Here is a 25,493-nt window from a genome sequence, read left to right as displayed (position 1 = left end):
TTTTTAAACTTCTTCTAAAGCCACTTCTTCAAAATAGACTCGCCCGGGCCGAGGTATTTTGTGGAAGAGCCACAGTAAAGGGGCCAAAGAGCCGCATATGGCTCGCAAGCCACAGTTTGCCGACCACTGCATTAGGGCATGCTAACTTGCCTGCTCTTAACTGGATCTTACGTCCCAGAAGAGATTTAGCTAGCAGTCAGAAGGGAAGGGCATATATACCAAGCCACCGAGATTTCGAGAAGGAATTCCTCAGGGCAGGCTTTTAAGGAAGCCACACATGAGTCAGCAGTGGAAATCCCAACAACACAGATGCCGGCAAAATCCCTCCGCACCCAACGCCAGAGGCTCACCGCCTGGCACGCTAGAGTCAAAGCTGAACAACTCATCGCAGCACCTGGGCCTGCCGTTTACCCCACCGAATCCCGCTTCTTCCCTCTGACCTCATCCTACACGCAACGCTAGAGAACCTGGAAACCACTGACAAACCTTCGGGGACATCTGCGAACTTAGTTCCACCTGGGCCTAACTGGCAGCATCTCCATGGGCGATGCACCAGGCCTGGGAGAAATCAGCCTCCAGCAGGAAAGCGTCAAGTGAGGGCAACCTCAGTAAGTGCCACCCGATCCTGGTAAGAAGAAAGCATCCTTGCCGGGTGTGCTCCTCTGCTAAATTCTCAAGTATTTTTGTTCTTCGCTCATAACATTCTTCTCCCTGAGGGAAAGCTTTACTTTATCCTCAGCCAGGGAGCACTCATCTAAACTGAGCGAATTGTTAGGGCCTAAATAATTACACAGAAGAAAAAAGAAACTATAGTTTGAATCATTTCTTCTGGCAGGTCTTGTAGACTGTTTTATGGTGTGTTTTTTTTTAATACGAACCCTTAATTTTATTATGGGATTCAGAACACAATGCCTGAGCAGGTATTACCTCCACAAGCAAACCAAGAAGTAATTTGGGGCTTAGAAACGATAAAAATGCCTCTCCGCCTTAAAAAAATGGTTGGGAATGGAAAGCATCTCAGGCAGAGAGCCGGGACTTGATGTATCAAAAAGAAGGCAAAGAACCCTGGCTGGTGTGGCTCAGTGGGTTGAGCAGGCATCCCCTGCAGCAAGAGGTTCGATTCCCGATCACGGCACATCTCTGGTTGCGGGCTCAATCCCCAGGAGGGGGCGTGCAGGAGGCAGCGGATAGATGGTTCTCTTTCATTGATGTTTCTCCCTCTCCCTTCCTCTCTCTCTCTCTCTCTCTCTCTCTCTCTAAAAAAAAATAAATGAATAAATAAATAAATAAATAAATAATCCGTAACAACATGTTAAAAAAATAAAGAACAACCCCTAAGACAGTCAACTGACAAATGGATAAACAAAATGTGGTATATTCACATAATAGATTTTCCAGCCTTCAAAGGAATGAAGTTCTGACACCTGTTACGACTCAGATGCTCCCTGAACGCAGTGTGTTAAGTGAAGAGCCAGACACAGAAGGCCACATGTTGTATGGTTGATTCTATTTCTATAAAATATCCAGAACAGCCCTAGCTGGTTTGGCTCGGTGGACAGAGCGTCGGCCTGAGGACTGGAGTGTCCCGGGTTCGATTCCCGTCAGGGGCCCTGGTCAGGGGAAGCCTGCATTGATTTCTCTCTGTCTTTCCCTCTCTCTTCCACTCTCCTAAAAATCAATAGAAAAATATCCTCGGGTGAAGATTAAAATATAATAAAATTAAATAAAATATCCAGAACAGACAGATCTATAGACAGAAAGTAGATTAGTCTTCTCCTGGGTTTTGGGGGTGTGATGGGGGCATTGAGGGGAGTAGTGGAAACGTTCTAATATTGTGCTGATGCACGCATGACTCTGTGAATATACCCAAAGCCCCTGCACCGTGTGCCTTGAATGGGCGAACTGGGAGATATCTGAATCACACCCCAATGAAGCTGTTTTGAAAACAGAACATGAGGAACTCCCCCTCCTACCCCCCCCCACACAGCTTTATTAAGCTATAAATTGACATATAACATAGTGTGCACTTAAGTTGTACAGTGTGATCATCTGATGCACTTACAGATTGCAAAATGACTCCCACAGTTGTGTTAGTTAACACCTCCATCACCTCGCATAATCACCACTTCCTTTTTGTGGGGAGAACATTTAAGATGTACTTACTGTCTTAGCAACTTTCAAGTACGTTATACTGTTAACTAGCGTCACCATGCTACACATTAGATGCCCGGAACGTATTCATGTATCTCCGGAAGTCTGTACCCTTTGACCAACCACTCCCCCAGCACCCCCAGTCCCCAGCCCCTGGAAACCATCCATCTATTCCCTGTTTCTGTGAGTTTGGGTTTTTTAGATTCCACATACAGTGACATTATACAGTATCTGTCCTTCTCTGACTGACTCAGTTCACTTTGCATAATGCCCTCAGGGTCCACCCAGAACATGAGAAAGCGTTAAGAACGTTACATGTTTACATGGAAGACGTGAGAACCTTCCATGGCTGGGTGGTGACTGCCTTAACATGTCAAACCTCCTCTGTGTTCAAAACAAGGAGACGCCTCGAAGGGCACTGAACTCGGCCACAGCACGACAGGCCTGTCAGCAGCCGAGGCCTCCGCCAAGAGAGCTTTTAGGGAACAGCTCCACGGTGACAAGATGGGGACACCTTACAGAGCTGACCCAAAGGAGGAAGAAATGGGGGAGGAGGGACGCGCGTGCACGGGGCAGTAGGTTACCGTTGTGAGTACGCAAACGACAGAGTTTCTTCTTGTGACTGGGAATTGAACTGTGACCTCCTGGTCCATGGGTTGACACTCAACCACGGAGCCACGCCGGCCAGGCTTTTGTCCCCACTTTAGAGAAGGGCAAACTGAGGCTCGGAGAGAATAAACTACCGATGGTCCCACGCTAGCTAGCACTTGGGCAGCCTGGCCCCAGAGCACTTGGCCACAAGGGAAAGCGATACAAGACTTGGGCTAAGTGAGATGGCCCAGGACGTGAGAGCACATGGGGGCGGGCTCTTAGGAAGGAAAGTGAGGAGGATGTTTAGGAAAAGTCTGATTTGCTCACCCCTTCCTCTCAGACTCAAGTATTTGTTGCCTGCAGTTGCCTGGTAACCTGACAAAACGCTGTCTGTCTGATGAGCTAAGTGGCTCTCTCCAGCATGGTATAGAGGGACAGCTGCACATCTGCTTCCCTTCACACACACAGGACCAGCCTCTTTGGTCATCATTTCCCAGGAAGTGCGCATTCACAACCAGTGTGAACTGCTGACACACATTCGTGTTGAGGTTACAGGCGGCGAGGACGGGCCACCTTCGGTGAGGGTGACAGGAACAGCTACCTATACACCCCACGGGGCAGTCCCAGGCCTAAGTGGAAGCTCGGGTCCAGAACTGCTCCTGCCATCCCCACGTCCCAGTGGGTGCTTTGAGGATGCAGGACCTTAAAGGGGAAGCAGTCCATGTAAGCAGGACGGCGGGGGGCGGACTTAGGCAAAGGAACCCTTCCCAACTCACCAGCTACCTGTGGGAGGGTCTCCCTGGGTTATTTCACCTGAATGGAATGGAGGACACTGAGAGCATGGGTCCCCTCTCCATTCCCCCGACACCAGTCACAGACCTACTGATAAAAACCGAAACCGAAGTGTCCTGGGGTGTACTTAAATACGTGTACACACACTGACTCTGCCTTCTCCCACTGCCTCTCCTGTTCAGCAATCCCATATAGTGGATACGTCAGAAATGTCTGTTAAGTATTGTGATTTTTAAAAAATTATATACAGTGCTAGGTAATAAGGAGGTGCTTGTGGAATTGAATTTACCTCTTAATTTTGACGTCACTGAGGATAATGTTAGCTGCATGTTTGTTGGGTGAATGACTCTCCCTGGGGAGAGAACTGACCCGGGCAGGAAGCCAGTGGCCTCACCTCAGGAGAGCCACGATTTTGTGTGGCTAATCCCCAGGCTGGTCACAACCCCATGTGACTGAGTCCTGTTCGTACACCTGCGTGTGCTATGTTGCTGGCATTTAGAAGATGAAAACCCCCATTCAGACAGCGGGGCCATATGCAAACCCCTGCCACCTCATGCCTGCTACAAGAGCTCAACAAACTGTAATTCCACGTGTCCTTGTCCTGGGCAATACCTGCTGCCTGCATCGGCTCTGGCCTGGCACCGGTGTTGATGTAAGGTCACGAGCGGGCCTTCCTGTGCTCAGACTTCTTATCCCAGCTCTCATTTCCACCAGTGCTCCATTCCCCCAGGGCTGCACCTGCCCCAGGAGGAGCCAGACCAGTCGTGGGTCCCCACCAGTACCGCTACAGCCCCCCTTAATTTTCCACCTTTGGGGGCTCCCAGGAACTGAAGGACTCCTGTCCTCTGATTTTGCATCTTTCCTATATTGTCCTCCAAGCTGAGAAATGGCAGCAGCTCACTAGGCAGGCAGGAAAGGTCATGCAGAAGATTATTCCGAGCAAACAGCCCAGCCCTTTCCTAACCCAGCACCCCCTGCAGGGCTGGATACAGGGGACAGAGGGGTGGATCTTTCCATAAATACCCGCTGGGTCCTGTCCCAAGAGCTGCCACTGCCTGAGTCAGTGCCTGGGTTCAAATGCCACCCCTGTCTCTCACCAGCCATGTGCCTCAGTTTCCTCATCTACAAAATGGGTACTGACCTATGACCTGCCTCATGGGAGATAATTCATAGGAAGCTTACAGCAGAAGGCCTAAGACAGCCACGCATGATAAGCCCACAATATTTACTTGCTCTTAGTAGTAGTATAACTATTTCTATTCTCCCATGTAAACAAAAACAAAACAAAACCACCCTCTATCAGCTCCAGTGACAACTGACAACTCAAAATCAAGCCTCTCAGAAGGCTGTGCACTCTCCTGCTGCTTTCTCCAGTTCTGGGAGACGAGATGGGCCTATGGCAGGCACAATCACATCTGGTTTACAGATCTCGACCAAGCAGGGGAAACATGATGTTTTATTTAGTTGGGTTCAGACAAGAAATAGACGCAAGGCTTACAGTATGTCATGCCTGGCGTGGCCAGCGCTTGACATCCACTGTGAAGAAAACCTCACACATTCCAATTCATTCAGGGGTGGGGGCAGCAGATGTGAACCATCTCGGGATCCATGCGTCCCCCGTCCAGCTCAACAAGTGGTGCAGACACTCACCAGACACCAGCTGATCTCCATATTCCCGGGGCTCTCGGAGCAGGAAACGCCTGCCAGGTCGGGAGGAGCACCCCAGCTCCACGGTGTGGGCAGTGGCCCAGTTGGGCTCAGCCTCTGGGGGGAGTGCCTGCCACTGAGATCCTGGAGTGGGGAAGTGGGGTGGATTTATGTTGGGGCCATTCATCTCGCTGGGGTAGATACTATAATTGAAAGGAACCAGTGGCCAGGAAGGGCAAAGGAAAGAAGCATTTACGGGGGTTGGGGGGCGGCCTGGACGTACTGTACACACACTGCAACATGGGCACTATGATCCCATTTTAAAGATGAAGAAGTTGAGGTTCTTGGTTGGAAGTGAGGTTATACCCAATTCTCCTCCCCACAGAGCTGGGTTAAGTACTGGGAGGGCCCTCCAATGGAATACCATGCAGCGAAGTTAGAGGATAATGCATTGTTAACATTTGCCCATGTCTTTAAATATACATTAGGTTAAAAAAAAAAGCATGCATGTGTATATAAGAGTAACCAACGGATGCAAAACATTGGGGGGTGAGGCATGTATGGGAGTGGGGTGGGGGGGGGCAATGGTAAGATATGTACACATATAATACCTTAATAAAAAAAAATAAAAAATAAAGCATGCATGGGATCTTCTATTATTTTAATTAAATAAGTATACAGGGCGGGGCAAAAGTAGGTTTATCATTGTGAGTACACAAAACATAGTTTATTCTTTTTTGTAATTTTTTAAACATAATTCTTTATTGTTGAAAGTATTACACATATCCCCCTTTCCCCCTATATGCATGGCCTCGTCCACAGTTTATTCTTGTATTATTTTTTAATTATTTTATTTTCCATATGAACAACTGTAAACCTACTTTTGCCCTACCATGTTTATTAAATAAAAGTAGAAAAAAATTAATCTCAAAAGATGTATAATAAAATTTAATGGTGGTAGGTTTACCATTGACTTGTCATTTTTTTTTTTTTTTTTGCGTATCTGCATTTTCACATTTTTAAATATATGTTTAATACATGTATTTTACTTACCAATTCAGACTATATATTTTCATTTCTTGGCAATGTCAGCTTTATTTTTAAATATTTTTTAAAATGATTTTTAGAGAGAGGAAGGAGAGGGAGAGATGGAAACATCAACGAGAGAGAAACTTCATCCACCGGCTGCCTCCTGCACGCCCCCTACCGGGGATCAAACCAGCGACCTCTTGGTGCCTGGGTCAATGCTCAATGGCTGAGCCACACCAGCCGGGCATGACTTTTTTTAAAGAAAAAGAATCAGTCACTGGTGGAGCTGAAGTCTGAACCCAATCCTATTCAGAGCCAAAACCGAAGCCCTCCTGTTCCGCCATCACACCCTCCCGGAAAGCAGCTGCTGCTGGCTCAGAGGCTGCTGCTCAATTCAACCCACCAGAACGCGCGTGCTCTGCATGCCAGAGCACTCGTGGGGTAGCCCAGGGTGCCTGGGAAACCAGCTTTGGGCGTAGGAAGCATGGTCCTTGTCAGACGGGTATTTCTAGCTCCTGGGAAGGAAGGCCGGCCTTCCCTGAGGCCTGTTCTTTCACCAGGAATGGAACTACCTCTGCCCACCCACAGGTAAAGCAGGTGCCTGCTTTGATGGGATACCTTGCACAAGGTACCAGGAACCGGGTGGTCCCACGCCAGCAGACTGAACATCAAAAGCCTACCTTTAAGTGGGTGACATCCAAGAGGCAAGGATGACGAGAAAACGACCACAAGCTTGTGTCCACACACACACAGCCTGGTGATGGCCCCCAGGAGCAGCAGAGGTGCTCACAGGAGCTCAGGGAGGCGCTGACCGGCTCCTCTGAGCATCCACGGGCCTGAGAGCTGCTCGCACAAGGGCACAGGCCCAGATGTGATGTGGACTGACCTGGGTTCGAATCCCAGCTTCTCTACTTCCTACGGACTTGGGAAGGGTACTGAACTTCTGCAGGCCTCCGTTTGCTCACTTCTATACGGGAAATACAGATGCCTCACTGGGTAGTTTTTTCTAAAAGAACAACCTATGTCAGTGCCCAATTCGTGTAGGTCCTCAAAACGTGACCCAGTGGAATTTCCCTCAGCAAGCAGTGACGTCACTGTAGAGCGCCCTCACTGTTCACACTGCCTTTCCATTTCCTTTGGCCTTCAAGTAACCTAAATTCCTTACATGGGGCCTGGCTTTACCATTTATCGAAGGTTATGCACTATCTCCTGTAAGCCCTCACCACTTGGATGCCCACTTTCCAGAGGAGGGACCCCGGGCTCCAAGCTGCGTTCCCAAACGGGTAAGTGAACTCAGGCTGCCAGCTTCCCAGCCAACACCCTGTCCTCAGCGCCTCCTCCGGGTTCCCTCCCAGACCACGGTGTCTGACTCACCCTTTCCCGACACAAACCCCGACTGTCCTCTCTCCAAAGGCAGAACAAGAACTCACTGTAGGAGTCATGCTCAGAGCTCCTCCTCTTTAACAAGCCAGCGTTCTCTCAACAAACACGGAAGATGCTTTCCAATGGAAGGCTCCTTGAGAGGCTCAGAGGAACAGGAGAGGAAGTGAATCCGGCCTCTGTCCCCGGAGCGTCCGACGGGTGCTGGTCCGAGCCGTGGCAGCCCCTGCCTCCTGTCATCCCAGCCTTCTGGGCCTGAGGGGACACGGAGCGGCTGGCTGGCAGCATTGGGCTCTGCTGGGAATTTGCTGCGGGCAAGGCTCACCCCACACCTGCCACCCTACAGAACAGCTACGAAAGGGCTCCGGGGCCCATTACTGGAGCTGCCTCTCCCTGGGGCGACCTTTCCCCGGGTAGTGAGGTGAATGGTGGGTGCCCTCCCCAAATCCACACCCACCAGGTCCTCAGAATGTGACCTTATTTGGAAACAGGGTCTTTGCACATGGGATCAGTTAAGGATGTCGGGATGGATCCGACCGCAGTTAGGGTGGCACTCAATTCCGTGAGTGGCATGTGTATAAGAGGAAAGGACACAGAGACATGGTGAGGAGGCCACGTGAAGACAGAAGCAGGACCCCCCACAAGCCGGAGGCCAGGAAGGACCTGCCCGCAGAGCCATCAGAGGGTACACAGCCCTGCCCACACCTTGACCTCAGATTTCCGACCTCCAGGACTGAGAGAATAAATGTGTGTTGTTGTTTTGATAAACACATTTTTATTGATTTCAGAGAGAGAGGGAGAGGGAGAGAGAGATAGAAACATCAATGATGAGAGAGAATCATTGATCGGCTGCCTCCTGCATGCCCCCTACTGGGGATGATTGAGCCCACAGTGCCCTTGACTGGAATCGAACTGGGACCCTTCAGTCCACAAACTGACGCTCTATCCACTCAGCCAAGCTGGCCAGGGCAAACGTGTGTTGTTTTGAGCCACTATGTATGTGGGGCTTTGTTACAGCGGCCCTGGGAAACCTACACCCTCAAACCTACTTGTTAAAGTCTCCGTCGATTGGGGCGGGAGGCACAGCGTCCCGAGGGCTCAGCCTGCTGTCACGTTGCCAGAGGCACTGGGTTGGGTGAAGCCTGGGCTTCAGGTTAAATTTGGAGCGTGCACTCGCACATACACCCACTCTCACCCCACTTCCAACTTCTAAGAATAGCGTGCTGCAATAAAGGGCTCCGGCTCGGAACGGGCCAGCTCCCGGGGGAGGTTTCCTTGTGGTTTGGGTTGGGCCGTCTGTCTCCCCTGGCACCGCAGGCTGCAGCGGGAACCCGCCTCCACACCCCCGGGCGTGAAATCACTGCCGATGACAGGCGCCTGGTGGGACTCGCGGCCCAGGGGGCTCAGGATGGACATTAGCAGCATTTTTCTACCCTCACTGCACTCTCCCGACTCTCTTTTAACAACCAAGAGAATTTTTATTAAAGGCCTCTGGAGTGTTAATAAAAATAAAACCGAAAACTGCTCCCCCAAACGTCCTCCTCTGCTTCCCTGCCAGGCAGGGAGCTGCCAGCAGCGAACTTCCAGTTTGGAGCGGCCACCTGCCACCTGGCAGACGGCTGGGGGAGTCAGAACCACAGGTGACCGGGGAGTGTGCTCTCATCCCGGCGGCTTTGCCACCGATTTTCCTGAAAAATCACCTTCCATCTGGGTCCTCACTCACTCAAAGAGGGGCAGGCAGGCAGGACGGTTAGTTAGGTGCTGCCAGCAACGACATTCTAAGATGACAGATTTCCTTCTGTGCCACGGAGCAGCATGTCTGCTCATCGGCAGGCTCACTCACCTGCCTCCCTCCACCGTCACTGGGCCCGCAGGCCAGGCTGCAGAGATGCTGGGCGCAAGAAAGAAGGGGGCCGGCCAGTGAGTGGGGCACCAGCGGAGCAGTGGAGCGGAGAGGCGTGTGAGGATGAGCTGGGTGGCCGGGCAGGAAAGGCAGAGGGCGCGGTCAGGCAAGGATGAGGTCCCAGTAGAAGCGAGTGAGGGTGCAGGGCAGGTGGGACCCAGGTGGTGCAGGGAGTTTGGAGTCTTTCCCAGAGGCCACTGGGAGCCATGCTCCGATCTGGTTTTCTTTAGGAAGCGTCATCTGGCCACACGGAAGTCTGGGGTGTCCGGAGGCCCCTAGAACCGTCGCCTCCTGTTTTCAGCTGGCTCTGAGGAAGCTGCCAGGAGGTGTTCTCCTGTCACTTTGAACAACATACACTGGGGGGCCGGCCTCCTCTCTCTGACTGCCCTGGGGTAATAATCAGCACTATTGGGAATATGGGGTTCAGGTTTGGACCCATGGCTCTGTACCCATGTGATCCTCCAGCTTCGTAATCCTGAGCGTGGACTCGGAGGTCAAGACTCCTAGGTGGAAAGCTCTGCCACTTACCAGCTACTTCATCTTGGATCTGTTACTTAACTTCTCTGAGACTCAGTATTCCCATCTCTAAAATGGGCCCATTACCAACCATGATGATAGGCATGTGAGCTCAGACTTGGGCAGGAACTGGAGCCCAGGCAGGCGGCGGGGAGGAGCAGCTGGCCCAGGCGCAGGCGGTGGGCAGTGGGAGGTAGGGTGTGAAGGTCAGTGCTGTCCGTGTGTGGACACAACCACTAAAACGTCCTGCAGCAACAAGCCCAGAAAGAAGCAGGAACGCTCGCGCCGGCACTCCGGTGTGGGCTTGGGCCGCAGCCTGACGTCAGGGGAGCTGGCAGCTGAGCGCTGAGCACGGCAGCCTCACCAACTGTGTGGAAGGTACTCCCAAGGCTCAGGCTGTTTCTTAGCAACTGCCTATTTGGGGGGAACACCGAGTGCCACAGGGAGGCTGGCTTAGAAGCCTGTGCAAGGCAGGCAGCCTCCTCAACCCACGTGCAGGGCCCCCTGCAGCCCCGCCCCCTCGTGCCTGCTGCTCCCCCCCCCCCCCCCCGCCCCAGGCCATGCGATGAGACTGAAGACCTCCGCTGCCGCCAGCTCCCCGACAGGTCTCCAGGCAGCTCCCAGGGCCAAGGCTTGCAGAGAGGCCCTGGTTCTCTCCTGGGCCCCCAGGCGGAGCCCAGTTGCCATCTGTTAGACTTCAAACCATCTGAGCTGCTGACATGACGTGGGAGGGAGGCAGGGGGAGAAGACACCCGACAAAGCACAGCAGGCCCTCCCCACGTAAACCCAGGGCTGGGCACACACACAGCATCCTGAATGGAGTCCACAAGAGATGGGTCTTCTTTGCAACCAACACAGGTGTTCTAGAAAGTTCCAGGATACAAACGCTTGCTGGATTTTGGTTCTTTCTCCACCCTGACAGTCAATACATCATTCTGTCTTCGCAAAATTTATTTTGGGGAATTAAAAAATTCTGCCCGGGCCCGGCTTCCTGGCACAGACAGTCGCTATCAGGTATGTAATATTCACGCGAACATCCTCCTGTCGCGACTGCACACCCAATTATAAATGAATTATCCAATTCGGCTAAGAAGGGGATGCGTTCTACTTCCAGGAATATGCTGCCAGCGGCTCTGTCTTGATTGCTCTCCCCCTAAACCCCTTCCAATTAAAATCAAGACTGTTCGGTACAGTGTGAGAAGGAGCGGGGACGTTGCTGTGGAGACGGGAGGGTTTTTCATCATATCAACATTTCAGTCTCCTGATGGGAGGGGAGCTGGCAACACTTCCGCCTCCCGCTGAGATGAGCGTGCACTGCCAACGAGGAGGACAAAAGCTCTGTTGGACGTTGGACCGAAAAAGGATGAGGGACGGTGTAAGCTTCCAGGTCTCCTCCTGCAGCAACCAACCCGAGAGGCCTGGCTTCAGCTCCTATGAGCACAAGACAGTAGCTGGGCATATGCAAGAGGCAGGCAGACTCCCTGTTTTCCTTCTCTGCCCCCTAGGCAGGGCTAGGCCCTCATGCTGGGTGGGTCCAACGCAGCCAGCGAGAGAGATGGATTTGTGGGAACTGGCCAGAAAGATCAGGGACATGATCGATGCTGAGAAGACTAAGAGGAGACAAAGATTTTTATTTCTAAAATGCAGATCTGATCATGGCATTCCCTTGCTTACAGCCCTTCATTAGCTCTCCGTTGCCGTCGCCATAAAGCTCCAACTCTTTGGCACGAGGTACCCCAGGCTCCATTTCCCACCCAGTCTTCCAAACCCCTCTTCTCTGCCTCGTTCCCTAAATAAATCCTCCGTGGCTGAAAAGTCAAAAGCCGCCCTGCCTTAGCACATGCTGTTCCCTGGCCTGGCAGATCCTTTCCCAACGTTTTTCAGCCTGGTACAGTCACCCCCATTTCTCCGGATCTGGGTCCTGAGCTCCTGGTGGCCTTCTCTCCGCCTCCCCGTCTCTCCTGGAAGATGCTGGAATCACCACCCAGCTAGCGTTTGATACCGCCCGCTCTGTTACAGTTGGCTGGCATGTCTGTCTCCCGGCCAGGAGTGGAGCCGCTCACGGGGAGTGGGTACGCTGTAGAAGGAACGGCCCGATGACGGAGAGAAGGCAGAGGCGAAGGAAGGGGCCATGCCAGCTGGCGACGGCTGTGTAACCAAAACCACCAGAGCTCATCGGGAGGCGAACGAAGGCCTCGCAGCCAGCAGCTCCTCGTGCCCCTCAGGCCCGGGCCAGGAGGCGTGTGGGCAGCCGACGGGGCCCGTTCCAGGTGTGCTGTGGGCATCGACCCCTCTCCTCTCCGCCTGCGCACCCCCGGGGTGAGAGATTGAAACACCAAGTCCGCCCGATGTTGTTAACATGCTCATCAATAAAACCTCTGAGCGAGGTCTTTATCGGGTTATAAAAGTACCTTCTGGAAGAGGCAGTTTAAACTTAAGGAAGAAAATAAACCCTACCCCCAAATTCAACCGGTCAGAACCACAACGGATAAACCCACTTCCGAGGGCGCGAGGCGGAGGCGGCTGTTTGGGAAGGAGTAACGGAAATGCTCAGGCACAAACGACATGTCCCATTAGGTCCTACCAGCTCCGGTGTCTGCCCCTCACGGACTCAGACACAGGCGTCCTCCCATTAACCTGCATGTTTCCAAGCTAAGCAGGGCCCTTCGGTCCATGCCCGGGCATAAAGCAAGGGGCATCCAGGGCTGGGCATCACTCCTTTGCTGCAATTTATTTGGGTCTGCCCAGCAGCCTCTTCAAAAACGAAGTGGGGGAAGCAGTCCTCGGCAGTGCTCGGCTGCAGACCCCAGGCCGCCCAGCCTTCCCTGAGCCTGGGAAATGAGCAAGCCCCAGAAGCGCAGGCAGGGTGGGGAACCTCAGAGGCCAGCGCCAGGTCTCCGCCATCGCTAACCCGGGGCTGCAGCCACCAGGCTCAGCTTTGCTTCCCATCTAAGTCATTTACCGCTGAAATCCCAGAGTCTGAATCCCTCCAAGGCAGGTCTCGGTGTCTTCTCCTGGTCCCTCCCTGGGGACCCAGCACGGTGCCTGACACACGGTAGGCACACGGGGATGTGCCTGTCACAGAATCCAGTTCCATCCCTGCTGCTGAATCTAGCTGCTGCCTCTGTCATGGGGAGTTTCCCCCGAGGATTTGCTGGATCAAGCCATCATCTCCAAGGACCCCCTTCTGTGTGTAGTTCTGAAAAGCTAAATGAAAACCCAGCAGTATGTGGACTAGAGGTATGTGCTATGGGTAGAAGGATGCCCCCCAAAAAGAAATGGGGAAGTCCTAACGCCCATACCTGTGAGTGACCTTTGGAAGGAGGCTCTTTGCTGATGCAACCAATTTAAGATGAGGTCATTAGGACAGGCCCTAGTCCAAAAGTCCCAGTGTCCTTACAAGAGGGAAATTTGAAGACTGAGACACACAGGAAGAATGCCACATGAGGACAAAGGCCGAGACTAGAGCGATGCAGCTACTGGCCAAGCTAGAGCACCAGGAGCCAGGGGGAGGCAAAGAGGGGTCCTACCCAGAGTCTCAGAGCATGGCCCTGCCGACACCGGGATTTCAGGCTTCGGGCCTCCAGGACTGAGACAAGAAATATCTGTTGTTGCAAGCCACATACTTTGTGGTAATTTGTTACAGCAACCCTCGGAAATTCATACTGTACAATGTGTGTGTTTAATTGTAACACTTAGCGTCACCATGTATCTGAGTGATTTGTGTTTGGGTAGTGTTCACCGCATTATGTTGTGCACTGGCTCATTCATTTTAACATGAACTGAGCAACTAACGCATGCCACAGCCTGCGCAGGGTACCAGAGCCGCAAAAGTGGGGGAGCCAGGAGACCATGTGAGGACAGCTTTGTGAGGGAGCCAGCGATATCCACAGCCGTGTGAAGGCCATGCAGTATGTCTTATAAGCACGGATAACAGACATGAGGAGCATTTACTGAGTGTCTGCCACCAAGTGCCCGGCAGTGCTGAGCGCCTCTCGTCACATTTAATCCTACACAAACCGACGAGGGAAGGAAGGTACTGTTACAATGCCCGCTTTCTGATGCATGAACTTCGGCTCAGAGACCTGGGGACAGCGGGACTCCAGCCTGGACCGTGCCAGCCACTCAGACTTAAATAGGAAAACATCTTCGTAGTTGAATTTTCAGAACAGTCTACACAGACAAAGATAGGCTACTGGGCCCAGCCGGTGTGACTAGGCAGTGAAGCATTGACCCAGGAACCAAGAGGTCGCCAGTTCAATTCCAGGTCAGGGCACATGCCTGAGTTGAGGGCTCAATCCTCAGTGGGGGACATGCAGGAGCAGCCAATCAATGATGTTCCTCTCTCATTGATGTTTCTCTCTCTCCCTTCCTCTCTCTCTCAAAATCAATAAAAACATTTGTTTTTTAAAAAATAGGCTATTGGGTAAAGAAACTGTGGCCGTCCCTCTTCAGTCATTAACAAGCACAACCCAGCGCTCCTGATGGCTCACAGGGACGCGCGCCGTCCTCTTGGTGCGGCCCGTGCAGGAAGGCAGGACAAGGTCCCCATTTCCCCCTTTGCACCTGTCTGAGCTTTTCCGATTAGCGATACGGAACAGATCATCTCTATCATGACTCTGGGTAATCTTTGTGGCACCTGATGTGTCTGGGGCACTGTTCTCAGCTAATGGGTGAACTCAGCTAATCCCCAGCACAAGCCCATGGTGCAGACTCTATTACACCCATTTTACCAAAAAGGAAGCTGAGACCCAGAGAGATTAGGGGAAGCACTTAGTCAGAGCTGGATTCAAACTCAGACACTCCAGCCCAGAGTTCACGCTGTTAACGGCCTTGCTGGAAGAGGGCGGGGGGGGGGGGGGAATTTTTGGAGCAATGGTGATTCAAGTGCCTCAGCCCAGCCTGACACTATCAGCCCATCCGTCACCCTCCTCCGATGCCTTTGGCCAAGTTCTGCCCGTATTTTCCACTCCTTTTCTCTACTCATCTCTAGTATTCCGGAATGAGCTAAAAATATAACATATACCATATAAAAATAATGGCACGCTCACGCTCGTCTACTGTGGCAGGAAAACTTCCCTATTAGGACAAACCCAGGGATGTGCAATTTCAGCCAAGAGTGAAGAGATGGTGGCTCGCAAATGACAGAAAAAAACAACAGGAAGGAAGAACACAGCTGTCAAGGTAGGGAGTCACCTGATTTACAGCCAGCGCAGAGCAGGTTTGGAGTAAGTGTCAGGGGAGGGGGAGGGGGAGAAGGAGGGCGAAGGCAGAGAAGAAGAAGGGGGAGAGAGAGGGGGTAGGAAGAAGAGGGGAAAGAAGACAATAAATGGCAGACAAGGTCATGCTGAGTGTTGGGAAACTGAAACACACGTGTGGTGCAAAGTGAGGCACACCAAGTGGCCAGGGGCCTCACATTCACAAAGACCATCCGTCTCTTAGGGGAGAGCCTGGGCCATTTAAGATCGCCATTTTTGTGGGTCAAAAATGGTCAGACGTTGGCAATTTCATATGGTTCCATTTACACACAGAGTAACTTTGGCAAAATTGAAAGAGGTATTCACCTAAAACGTGATGTGCAGAGTACTTTTTGTAACCTTCTTCTGCCATTTCTCCTCCTCCTCTTCTCTCCTCATCCTCCTCCTCTTCTCTCCTCATCCCCCTCACAGCCTGTCCTCTCCTCCTTCATCCTCCACCCCCTCCTCCCACTTCATCTCACTTTAAACTAAGTCAGGAATCTAACCGTCACTCTTATTCATCACGAGAATATTTCAGGAGGAAGATGAAAACAGCCGTGTGTACATATGTGTACACTGTGTATACACATTCTTGTACTGTGTATCCGCACACGTGCACACAGGTCCATGGCTGGACGCAGGGCACCTTCTCCAGGGCCAAGCCTGCGACACGCAGGACAAGAGCTGCCCCTGCGCTCACGGTCAGCACCAGCTGCTGCTCAGAGGTCACCTGGCCAGGCCTCCCGCTGAGCCCCAGCAGGACAGGAAAGGGGCCATTTCAGGGAGCAGGCCTCTCTGGCCACTGGGATCCCCGGCCTGGGTGCAACCTGACACCCCGTGTGCAGTGGATTTTTCAGTGAAGTGCTTGATAATCAACAAAAAATGTCTAAGGTTGCAATACACTTTGCGCTGCCTGATGGCCCACCTGGAACTCAGATGATTCAGAGGCAAAAGGAAGGAAAAGCCCAGAAGGCGGGCGTGTGCCTTTGGCCTGGAACGTGGGCATCCTGGCTCCCCGGCTTCCTGGCTGCAGGACCCTGGGCAGGTTTCTCACCAAAGCCCCGCGTCCTCACCTGAGAAAGGAGACGATGCCAGAGGGGCTGTCTTGGGGCTGTTGTAGTTTTAGGGAGATGAGGGTAGGGAGCCCTCAGCCCAGTGCCTTAGACACAAAGTACCAAAACGTGCCGGTGAGTGTGGCCTCTGAAATGGCTTTCCCCAGAGACTAAAAACATCTGCTCCGGGGAGACCAGGTGTAGTCTCAGCAGTAATAGCTTTGCCCGCCTTTTCGTGTCACTTCCAGCCCACGATCTCCCTTCCTGCTGACGACCCAGGGTCCTCAACCCCAGCGCCCAGAGGTGAAACCGAGGCCCAGACACGGAGGCGGGACTCCTTTCCTCTGACACCTTAACTTAAAACAATGATTTCTTTTTAAAGCCTCAGGCACCCTGCCAGCCGGCCAGACGACTGTTTTCCTTCAGAGGGTCCCAATTCCCATCGTGCGACTTAGGACCTGGGTCAAAACGCAAAACAACAGACCGGCTGCCAGGCTTGCAGGCAGCGCCATTTGCAAGAGGTGCTTCCACATCTTGGTAGGACGCTGCTCTGAGCCGGGATTAATTAGCTGCCACTCTAACGGAAAGCACCTTGAACACTGCAATGCCATAATCACGTGCCGTTACGACCGCATGAAGGAACCTTTATAATTAATGATGCCTCCACTTCCTGAAACGTGTAAGCCTTCTGTCCTGAATTCCAAAGCGGTTGGCAGGAGGAATCGTTAAATATAGATCGGGAACTAATACTTAAATCAGTTTTTAATTCACCTTTGGATATGAGCAGTAAAACCAGAACAGAAGCTCTCCCTCATTAAGACTAAGTCTTTCTGTCGATGAGGCTACGTGGTCAGCAACAACAGAGCCAGACAGAAATGGCTGTGATTGCCTGAAGTGATTGCCACTAAAAAGCAATGTTTTTTTGCCCTCCGAGGCACATTAACTGCTTTTTCCAGAAATGATTAAAATGCACAACTGTCCTGCCTCTAGCAACAATGCTGTGACTTAAAAAGGAACGTGGTTTTTCTTCAGATTAGGGAAGTTTCGAACTCCATGTACCAAGCACTGTTTTAAGCAAGCATGTCAAACTCATGGGCGGCGGGCCACATGACTCCTTTCAATAAATGAGGTTTGTGGCCCGCTAGCCGTGAGTTTGACATGCTTGGTTTTAAGTAACACTGACCACAGGACACTCGCTTCGTCTTCACAAGGACCCTGAGCCAGGACTGGTCGGATCCCAGTTTATCAATGAGGACACAGAGGCACTGAATGAAACGCCCAAGCTACCATCCCCCCAGGAAAGGCCCAGGTGCGGGAACTAAACCAGATGAGATCAACAGACTTTCTAGAGTAGAACATTCATCCTGTCACCCCAGCAACCGTGAGGGAAGCCCCACAGCCTACCCACATCTAATTTCTGTTGTTCACCAAGTCCTGCAGCTACTACCGGTGAAAATGCAGAAGGCATAGAACTGGACCTGCAGTCATACCCAAAGGGCTTCTGGGAAAAGAAATCTCCATAGCTGCTTTTCTCAAAAACACACACAAAACAACCCAAACTGCATACATCGGCGCTACTTGATTTCCTAACTTGCTTCACAGTGCACGGTTAGGTGCTTCCAACCATGAACTATGGAGGGGGCGCTCCACCCCCCACCGGCCTCCAGGCGGGCACGGGCTTACCTTGTCATAATAGTAGCGCAGGGCTCTGCTCAGCTTGTCGTAGTTCATGTTCGTCTTGTTTTTGCGGAGTCCCCACAGCTTGGCCACTTCTTCTGCTTTGAGGAGCTTGAACTCACCATCGTTGGAGGTCCAGCAGATCAGATGCTCATGCTTCTGGTCCAGCAGCAACTGCAACAGGAACTGCCACAGTGTGATTGCACTCTCCATACCTGCGGAGGGAGGGGCGGTCAGAGCCGTGCACAGGACAAGTCTGGGGGGCAGGGGGTGCCGGTGAACCCTCAGTGCCCCCTCTCCCCGCTCCCGGAACCCAATACCCTCGCATTCATGTCCATCCCACCAGGCCACTCTGAATCCGGTGCCTCGGGCTGCACTTTGGAAACAGCTACGGTTCAGAAATACAGGGCAGCCCTGTGGTCCTCATATTCACAACACACCTCCCCACAGGTGACAGGGTTGCGTCGGAAATAAAGTGAAAAATGATGAACGAACTGCCCACCTGTAGCATTAGACCCCATTCAAACGATTCTCCACTTCACACTAGTGTCTGTGTCCACCCATCCTATCAACTCCTTTGCCGGTCGGTCTCTAGTCCGTTCATTGCTATGGATGCTGGACCCCGTGATACGGGCATTTGTGCGGGGGCCTGGGATAATGAGGCTGGGGGGTATCAGTCGGGGTGACTACAGGATGAGCTTCGCGAGCAAGGGTCTTTGTGGGCTTACTCTCCGTACTCCCAGCACTCTGAGAACCCAGCACAGGGCCCGGTGCAACATGCGCGCGGCCGGCAGATGTTCCGCACTTTGCCAGACATTCGTCAGGCTGCAAATCAAACCCCACTGTCACTAGTGCGGAGGCGGGAACAGCATTTTTTTCTCCGCTATGAGGGGAAAACCTATCAAATGTTATCTTTTTCCTTGGACTCGGGTGTGGACTTTGTAAGTGCTATTCCTTCTGCCTAAAATGCTGTTCCCTGGCTTTGGAGGCTGGCGACCTCCTACTCATTCACCGGAACCCCCTTCAAACAGGGCCTTCTCCAGGACATTTCCCCCGACTCCCTCAGGTGGTTCCCCAACGTCAGGCGTTTGAGGACTCTCATGGCAACGGGTACTGATTCTAAAACCGATAATAATAGCAACAATAACCCGGTAATAACAGCAACAATAACCATGACAATAATCCATCTCTCTTCTCGACACTCATCCAACAAGGAAAGACGAGGTGGCTGGGCTGCACTCAAAAGCTTCACCTCAGATGAGCTGAGGTGACCGGACACAGGAGGTGCGCTGGGTTTCCTGGGGGCAGGATGGGGTGACAGTCGGTGCTGGGCCGAGGAGGCCAGGGGCTAACAGAGGGTGGGAAATGAGCTTTGGGTAGGAAGAGAGGCTTTATGGGCAAGCTGAGAGCTGGGGACAAGGCCAGCAAGAACTGTGACAGCCATGAGGGGTCAGTGTCATCCTAGGAGGCGTGACTGGACCCAGGGAACAGTGAGGGTTCCGCCCCTGGGAGACCTGGGAGCCAGAATAATTGCTTCGGGAGAGTTATCTGTCCCCATACTGTGGCCATCTCCACAACTCCTCCCATGCAGCCCTCTTAAAGGGGCAGCTTTCGGGCTGACAACTCATTTTTCTCCCTTTCCACGTGGCCAGGATGTGAAAACACCTCGCCATCCAATAAGTATTCATTTCCTCATTGCCGTTCACACGTTTAGCCAAAGGAACGCATTTTATTGTTTCTCTAAGCAACCTGGGTTTCTCAGTTAAAGGAAAGCAGATGAGGAGTGTTCTCAAATACCCACACGGCATTCTACGTATGGCCCTTTAAAGGGGAAATCAACCCTCCGCACAATGGCCCCTCCGTCTGAGAGACTGCAAATCATTGTCTTGTTGGATCAAAACCCCGTTGCCTCTCACGAGTCTTGTAAGCACAACTGCTGTGACACTCAGCAGCTCACCGGCTCCAGCTCCTGACACGAACCACCCTCCTGTTATCAGAGGACTAGAGGCCCAGCGCACGAAATAGCGTGAGACCCACACCTGCCGCGCTGGCGGGACCCATCAACGCACCTCCTGGTGACTGGTCCTTTGGTCGTTACGGCATTATGGCCACTGGCCTTTTATAATACAGATGAGCCACCGACGTTCCTCTCGTCATTGGCACTAAGAACTGCTAGCAGTTGTCTCCAATTCTTTGGTGTGTTTTTAGCTAAGTACCTCAGGAAGTCACTTTTAAAATATCTTTGAAACTTGAAGGGGATGCTCAGAGGAACCTGTCCAAAGGGCAGGGGGCTGGCTGCCAGGGGGTTTGGAGGTTAGGGTGCAAGGGACCAGGGGAAAGTGGTGGGCCCCCTGCCCTTCCCCACCTGCAATGGACATGAACCACTGTGTTCCAGAGGGGACGCGAGGACCCGGAAACACCTCTATGCATTTTACACTCAGTGCTCCTCCCACACAGGCCTCCTCAGAGCTGCTTGCACTTCCTGGAATCCCTTCTCATGGCGGTGTGCGTGGAAGCTATGGAGCAGGCTGGGGAAACGCCCTCAAGCCTTCCCTCCTTCCCCTGTTCACATAATCTTACAACGGTGCCCTACAAGGGATGGGGTACTTTTTCCCCATCCCACTGAAATCTGGGCTTGGCCATGATGTGGCCAATGGAATGGTGGTAGAAGTTACAACGTGATGATTCTGAGCCGCATGTGCAGGAGCTTCACATGTGTGTACTTTTCCTCATAGGCTCCTGTTACCTCTGCGAAGCTGCTGCTCCGAAATGTGATGCATGGGCCCAACCTGAACTCAACCCAAAGCCTGGAGCCAGGTCTCAGGTCCCACAGTCTGAAGTAGCATCCCTGAAGCCAACCCAGGAGAAAAAGAAATGCTGTTGTGAGCCAGCAAGTCTAGGGGTAGTTTGTGACACGGCACCATTGCAGCAAAAGCTGACTATTACAATGCCCAATGTCTATGCTTTAAAAATTCTCTCTTTACTGGGGTGCAATGTCTGTACACTCTAGAGCCTACATTTACCATCATCAGCACTTTACAAAAAGTATTCTACGAGATGCAGAAGGATTGGCTGGCCATGTCCTCACTCAGAGGGCTCTGTTGGGCTCAAGGATGACCATGTGCACAATGGCCGTGGTCTAAGACAAAAGTAGGAAGAGGAAATGGAGGGAAGAAAACAGAGAAGTAAAAGAGTAGAAATGAAAAAGCAGTGGAGCAAGTGGTGGAGATGGGGACCTCCAGATCAGGCCCCCCACCCCATGACTTCTGGAATGCAGGAAATGAGCTGAGGGGAGGCACGGAGCTGTGAACCAAGAACCACAGAGCTGCCCGCAAACTCTCAGACACCAGGAGAGCTAGGTTGGTGGCTGGGCGGGCTGTGGAACGTTCCCTTCCTTCCCCCTGGATTCTCCCAGGCCGAGGTGTCACAGCCGGGCCACCACTGGGGGCTGGAGCGTTACTCGGAAGAGTTAAATGTGAATAACACAGCTCTACCCGAGGTGACTAAGGCATCAAGCCATTCCTGCCTAAGGCTGAGGGCCTCATTCTCCGCTTCCCCAGCTCTCTCCAGCCACCCCTCCGCCCGGGGTTGGTCCACCAGTTTCGATGACTGCACAGCACACAAATCTTTACTGTTGAAAATCCCAGTCACACATGACTCAGAGATGAGTCTCAGAAATATTTCCCTGTGAGCTAATAATCACATCTAGAAACATCTGTCACTCCCTTCAACACTTGGCAGAAGTAATCCTGGGATAGAGTGGGCCCCAAAGACAGCTGTGGACCCTCCCACACCCTCTGGCCAGAGCCCTAGGTGGGATTAAAATGCGTGAGTGTATGCGGGGGGGGGGGGGGGGGGGAAAGCAGGGGCACGGCGGCCAGGAGGGCAGGGGCCACCAGCTGACGTCACCGCTGTGCTCTCCATGCAAGGGCACTCACTGTGTTTCTTTGATTTTAATTCAAATCTTAACTCATTTTAATCGTGATTAAGTGTCACCATGTGCACAGTTGTTTTTACATACAATCACGCTTCACACTCTATCACGCCCCTGCCAGCTACAAATGTTGTTCCCTCTGGAACATTGCAAAAGGAAGACTCTAGCATCGTGACTGGGAGCGTGCTCTTCCAACCACCGCCAGCGCAGAACCCAGCAAATTCATCCAAATGGATCTCTCTCTCTCTCACCAGAAAAAAAAAAAAATCTAAGTGTTTGGGTTTTTTTGGTGCGTTTTGTGGTGTTTTTTTTTTCCCCAAATTAATTCCTCAATGAAGCCCTGTGTCTTAACAGGCAGGTGTAATAACATCCAGTGTATCTGACTCCATCATGAGGAATATGAGTAACTCAGACAGTATACTCTGGCTCCTATCTAATAAAAAGTCCGAAAAAGTGTTGATGCTAGAGATGTGGGCTGTGTACATTATGATGCAAGCAGAGGCCAGCGTTAGGTTAAAATGTTTCATCAGCCTCGCCTCATTTAGCTGATTTGTAAAACTCTCCACTGAAAATACACAGAACACACGAGCCCTGGCCGCTGTGGCTCAGCTGGTTGGGCAGCTCCCGTACACCAAAAAGTTGCCGGTTCCATTTCCAGTCTGGGCACGTGCCCAGGTGGCGGGCTCTATCCCCAGTAGGGGGTGTGCAGGAGGCAGCCTGGGTCATGGATGGTTCACGTTCCCTCTCCCTTCCCCTTTCTCTTAAAATCAATAAAAAAAAATCTTTAAAAAAAAGTGAAAATACATCGAACACATGAACGAAATGCTATAGAAATGCTTTGAAAGCATTCCTCCAAAACAAATTTCTGCTCATTAGAAAATGCTTCTCCTTCCCCACCTCCGCCCCCATCCAGTCCACGCTAAGGCGTCACCACTCCGACAGGAAGAGGAGCTCCTGAGCACTTGACAGGAACTTCACCTCCGTGTGGCGTGTCGCGTAGCCTGCAACGAACGGTCACCGTTTCCCCGGAGCTAACCAGACAGGACAGGACGGCAGCTGGCAGACCTGCCTCCAGGCCGCTCCAGAAAACAAGGCTACCTGCTATTTGCCCCAACTGCTCTCCCTCTGTAACATATACCCTAGATCTTGCCGCAGTGGGTATAGTGAGAGCGTCTAAAACAGGCTGTCCAATTTGAATAATACACATACCTCCTTTTAAAGGCACAGGGGGGAAATTAATATGTTTCCCCATGTTGACAAATGACTTTCATTAAAATTTTTATTATGTTCTCCCTTTGATATAGGCTCCTCAAAGTTTATAATTCTCATAGCATGGTAAAATGAAATTCACAGATAACACACATCCCCCCTCCACTCAGATGAACGGTTACTTTTACATAGGATAGGTGATGTTTTGTGGAAACGCATCCAACACTCATCCAAAGGTTATGGCAGGGACTGAGCCAGCGTAGGTACTTGTAAGTAAAATGTGCTTACACGACTATGCTCTCCAAAACGCAATTCTCCCCACTCCTTTCCTTGTCTGTGAGTGCCCATTTTATGCCCAGACGCCGGGTATTTGGGACATACCAGTGAACGAAAAAGACGAAGATCACTGTCCCCAGGGAGCGTGCCTTCGGGGGGAGAAGACAGGCCGCCAACAGCAAACGTGACTACTAAATGACACAGCAGGTTATTCTGAATGCAGGGAATTCTATAGGGTGTTGTAATTGCAAAATCAAACTCGGCACTAACGTATCTACGAAGATCAGTCCACTCTAAGGAGCCACGGCTCTGACAGGAAGAGGAGCCCCTTAGAACTAGAAACTGACTTCCTGGGAAAATGCAGCGGGAGCCGGCGAAAGGGCTGGCAGCCCGGGATGCATGAGCAGTCTGGGAAGGCCTCCTTGAGAAACTGAGCGTTGAAAAATGCCTTTGTTAAAAAAAAATAATTTTCAGCCTGGCCAGTGTTGCTCAGTGGTTGAGCATCGACAAGGAGGTCACCGTTCCATTTCCAGGCAGGGGCACGTGCCCCGTTTGTGGGCTCGATCCCAAGTAGGGGGCGTGCAGGAGGCAGCCCGTCAATGATTCTCTCTCATCGTGGATGCTTCTATGTTTCTCCCCTCTCCCTTCCTCTCTCGGAAGTCAATAAACAAATAATAATAATAATTTTCACACTGGGTAACATCCTGGCTCTCTGACAGATATAAAAATGAAGACAGGTTAAAGATTTAATTTTGCCCATTAGTCAAGGAGGGAACCAGGCAGACGTTATAACAAGGCAGGGGTGGGAACAGCAATGACAAATGCCAAGGAAGCAGCCGCAGCGTGGGACCTGGACTGCCAGGACCTGCAGTTTACACACAGACAGCCTCCCCCTTGGGCCTGAAGAGCAGCAGTGTCTCAGCAGCAGGGTGACTGTGCTCCCCCGCGGGGCTGGCGGGAGAGTTAGTTAGCTCTAGCCCAGGACCACCAGCATCCCCTTGTCCCCTGAACCGGCACCCTGAGGCTGATTCAGGGACCATCACTTTGCACAAGTCTAAGAGCCCTCACGATCTTACATTTCTAACTTCTGGAGGTTTTCTGCACGAAGAGGGTTCCCCCACATGGTTTTAAGCGTCAAGCCCACAACACCTGGACCTGCCGCTGTGGGCTGTGGGAGCCCCTTCTCAGGCTGCCTCCTCCCTCCCACCGTCCTGGAAGCTGCTTTCCTGTTCGTGGAGGCAGGCATTCTTTCGGTCTGCCACAAGGTGGCGCCAGACGTCTTAATGTGAGATGGGGCTGCCCGGAATCTTTATGCAAAGCATGAGGTTTTTTGCTTCCATTCTTAGAAGTCAAATACCCACTAATTTGTTCTTCTTTCTATTGATGGCAACCCAGCACTTCTCTTTGCATGTTCCTGAGTTCATTTTTAAAGTTACACTGAGGTGGGGGTTGAGGAGGTAGAATTACTGTCTTTCATTTTCTAAAGCTTATGCATTGTAGGAACTAAAGAAATGAGCCGACTTAAAAAACATTAGTCAGAAATGAGAGAGGCCAAGGAAAGGAGAACTGTGTAAGAATAAGTAAAGCAGGCGCTCAGTAAGTACTGGTCTTTTTTGCTTGTTAAAATTTGCACATTAGAGAAATAAGGATGGATGTGAACACTTCATAGCAAAAATTCTCTTAAATTCAACTCCCCGTCCAAGTCCTCTGTCTACAGTAGCATCTACTGAGTGTTTCTGTACCATTACATTATCAGTGTCCAAGAGAAAAGGCAGAAATCATTTCATTATATAAAACAAACCCTGCTCTTAAATCAAGCAATTGGGAAACAACAATATGTATTTCCTGAGGTCTGCAGTAACTCAGCAAAGACTAATTTTAAGCAATTAAGTTAATAAGGATAACATCTGGTAACTACGCAGCCCATACTTGAAATCTTTATTTTTGTAGATGGAACTAAGATTATGGAAATGTATTTTCAAAAATATTTTAATTATTGTCAATAACTGCAGGCAAAAAAAAAAAAAATGCTACTCTGTGAGGTCAAGTTCGTGCCCCTCAAAGCTTTTTAATCCATTAACAAGTGTTTGTATTCTCAT

The 25,493-nt window shown here is 51.5% G+C and overlaps 1 protein-coding gene across 1 annotated transcript in view; it reads right to left on the bottom strand.

Annotated features, from left to right (window-relative positions):
• Window positions 1-25,493, bottom strand: part of ELK3 (ETS transcription factor ELK3) — a 63,237-nt gene that overhangs the window by 19,173 nt on the left and 18,571 nt on the right. The window contains exon 2 of the mRNA XM_080660350.1: window positions 17,982-18,190. Coding sequence (XP_080516476.1) covers window positions 17,982-18,188 — 207 coding nt within the window. The 5' untranslated portion in view covers window positions 18,189-18,190. The remainder of the gene's footprint in view (window positions 1-17,981; window positions 18,191-25,493) is intronic.

Source organism: Plecotus auritus, assembly GCF_963455305.1.
Source record: "Plecotus auritus genome assembly, chromosome: 3".
Classification (NCBI taxonomy): domain Eukaryota; kingdom Metazoa; phylum Chordata; class Mammalia; order Chiroptera; family Vespertilionidae; genus Plecotus; species Plecotus auritus.
The sequence above is the reverse complement of the archived record's forward strand: the minus strand, read 5'-3'. Positions and strand labels throughout refer to the sequence as shown.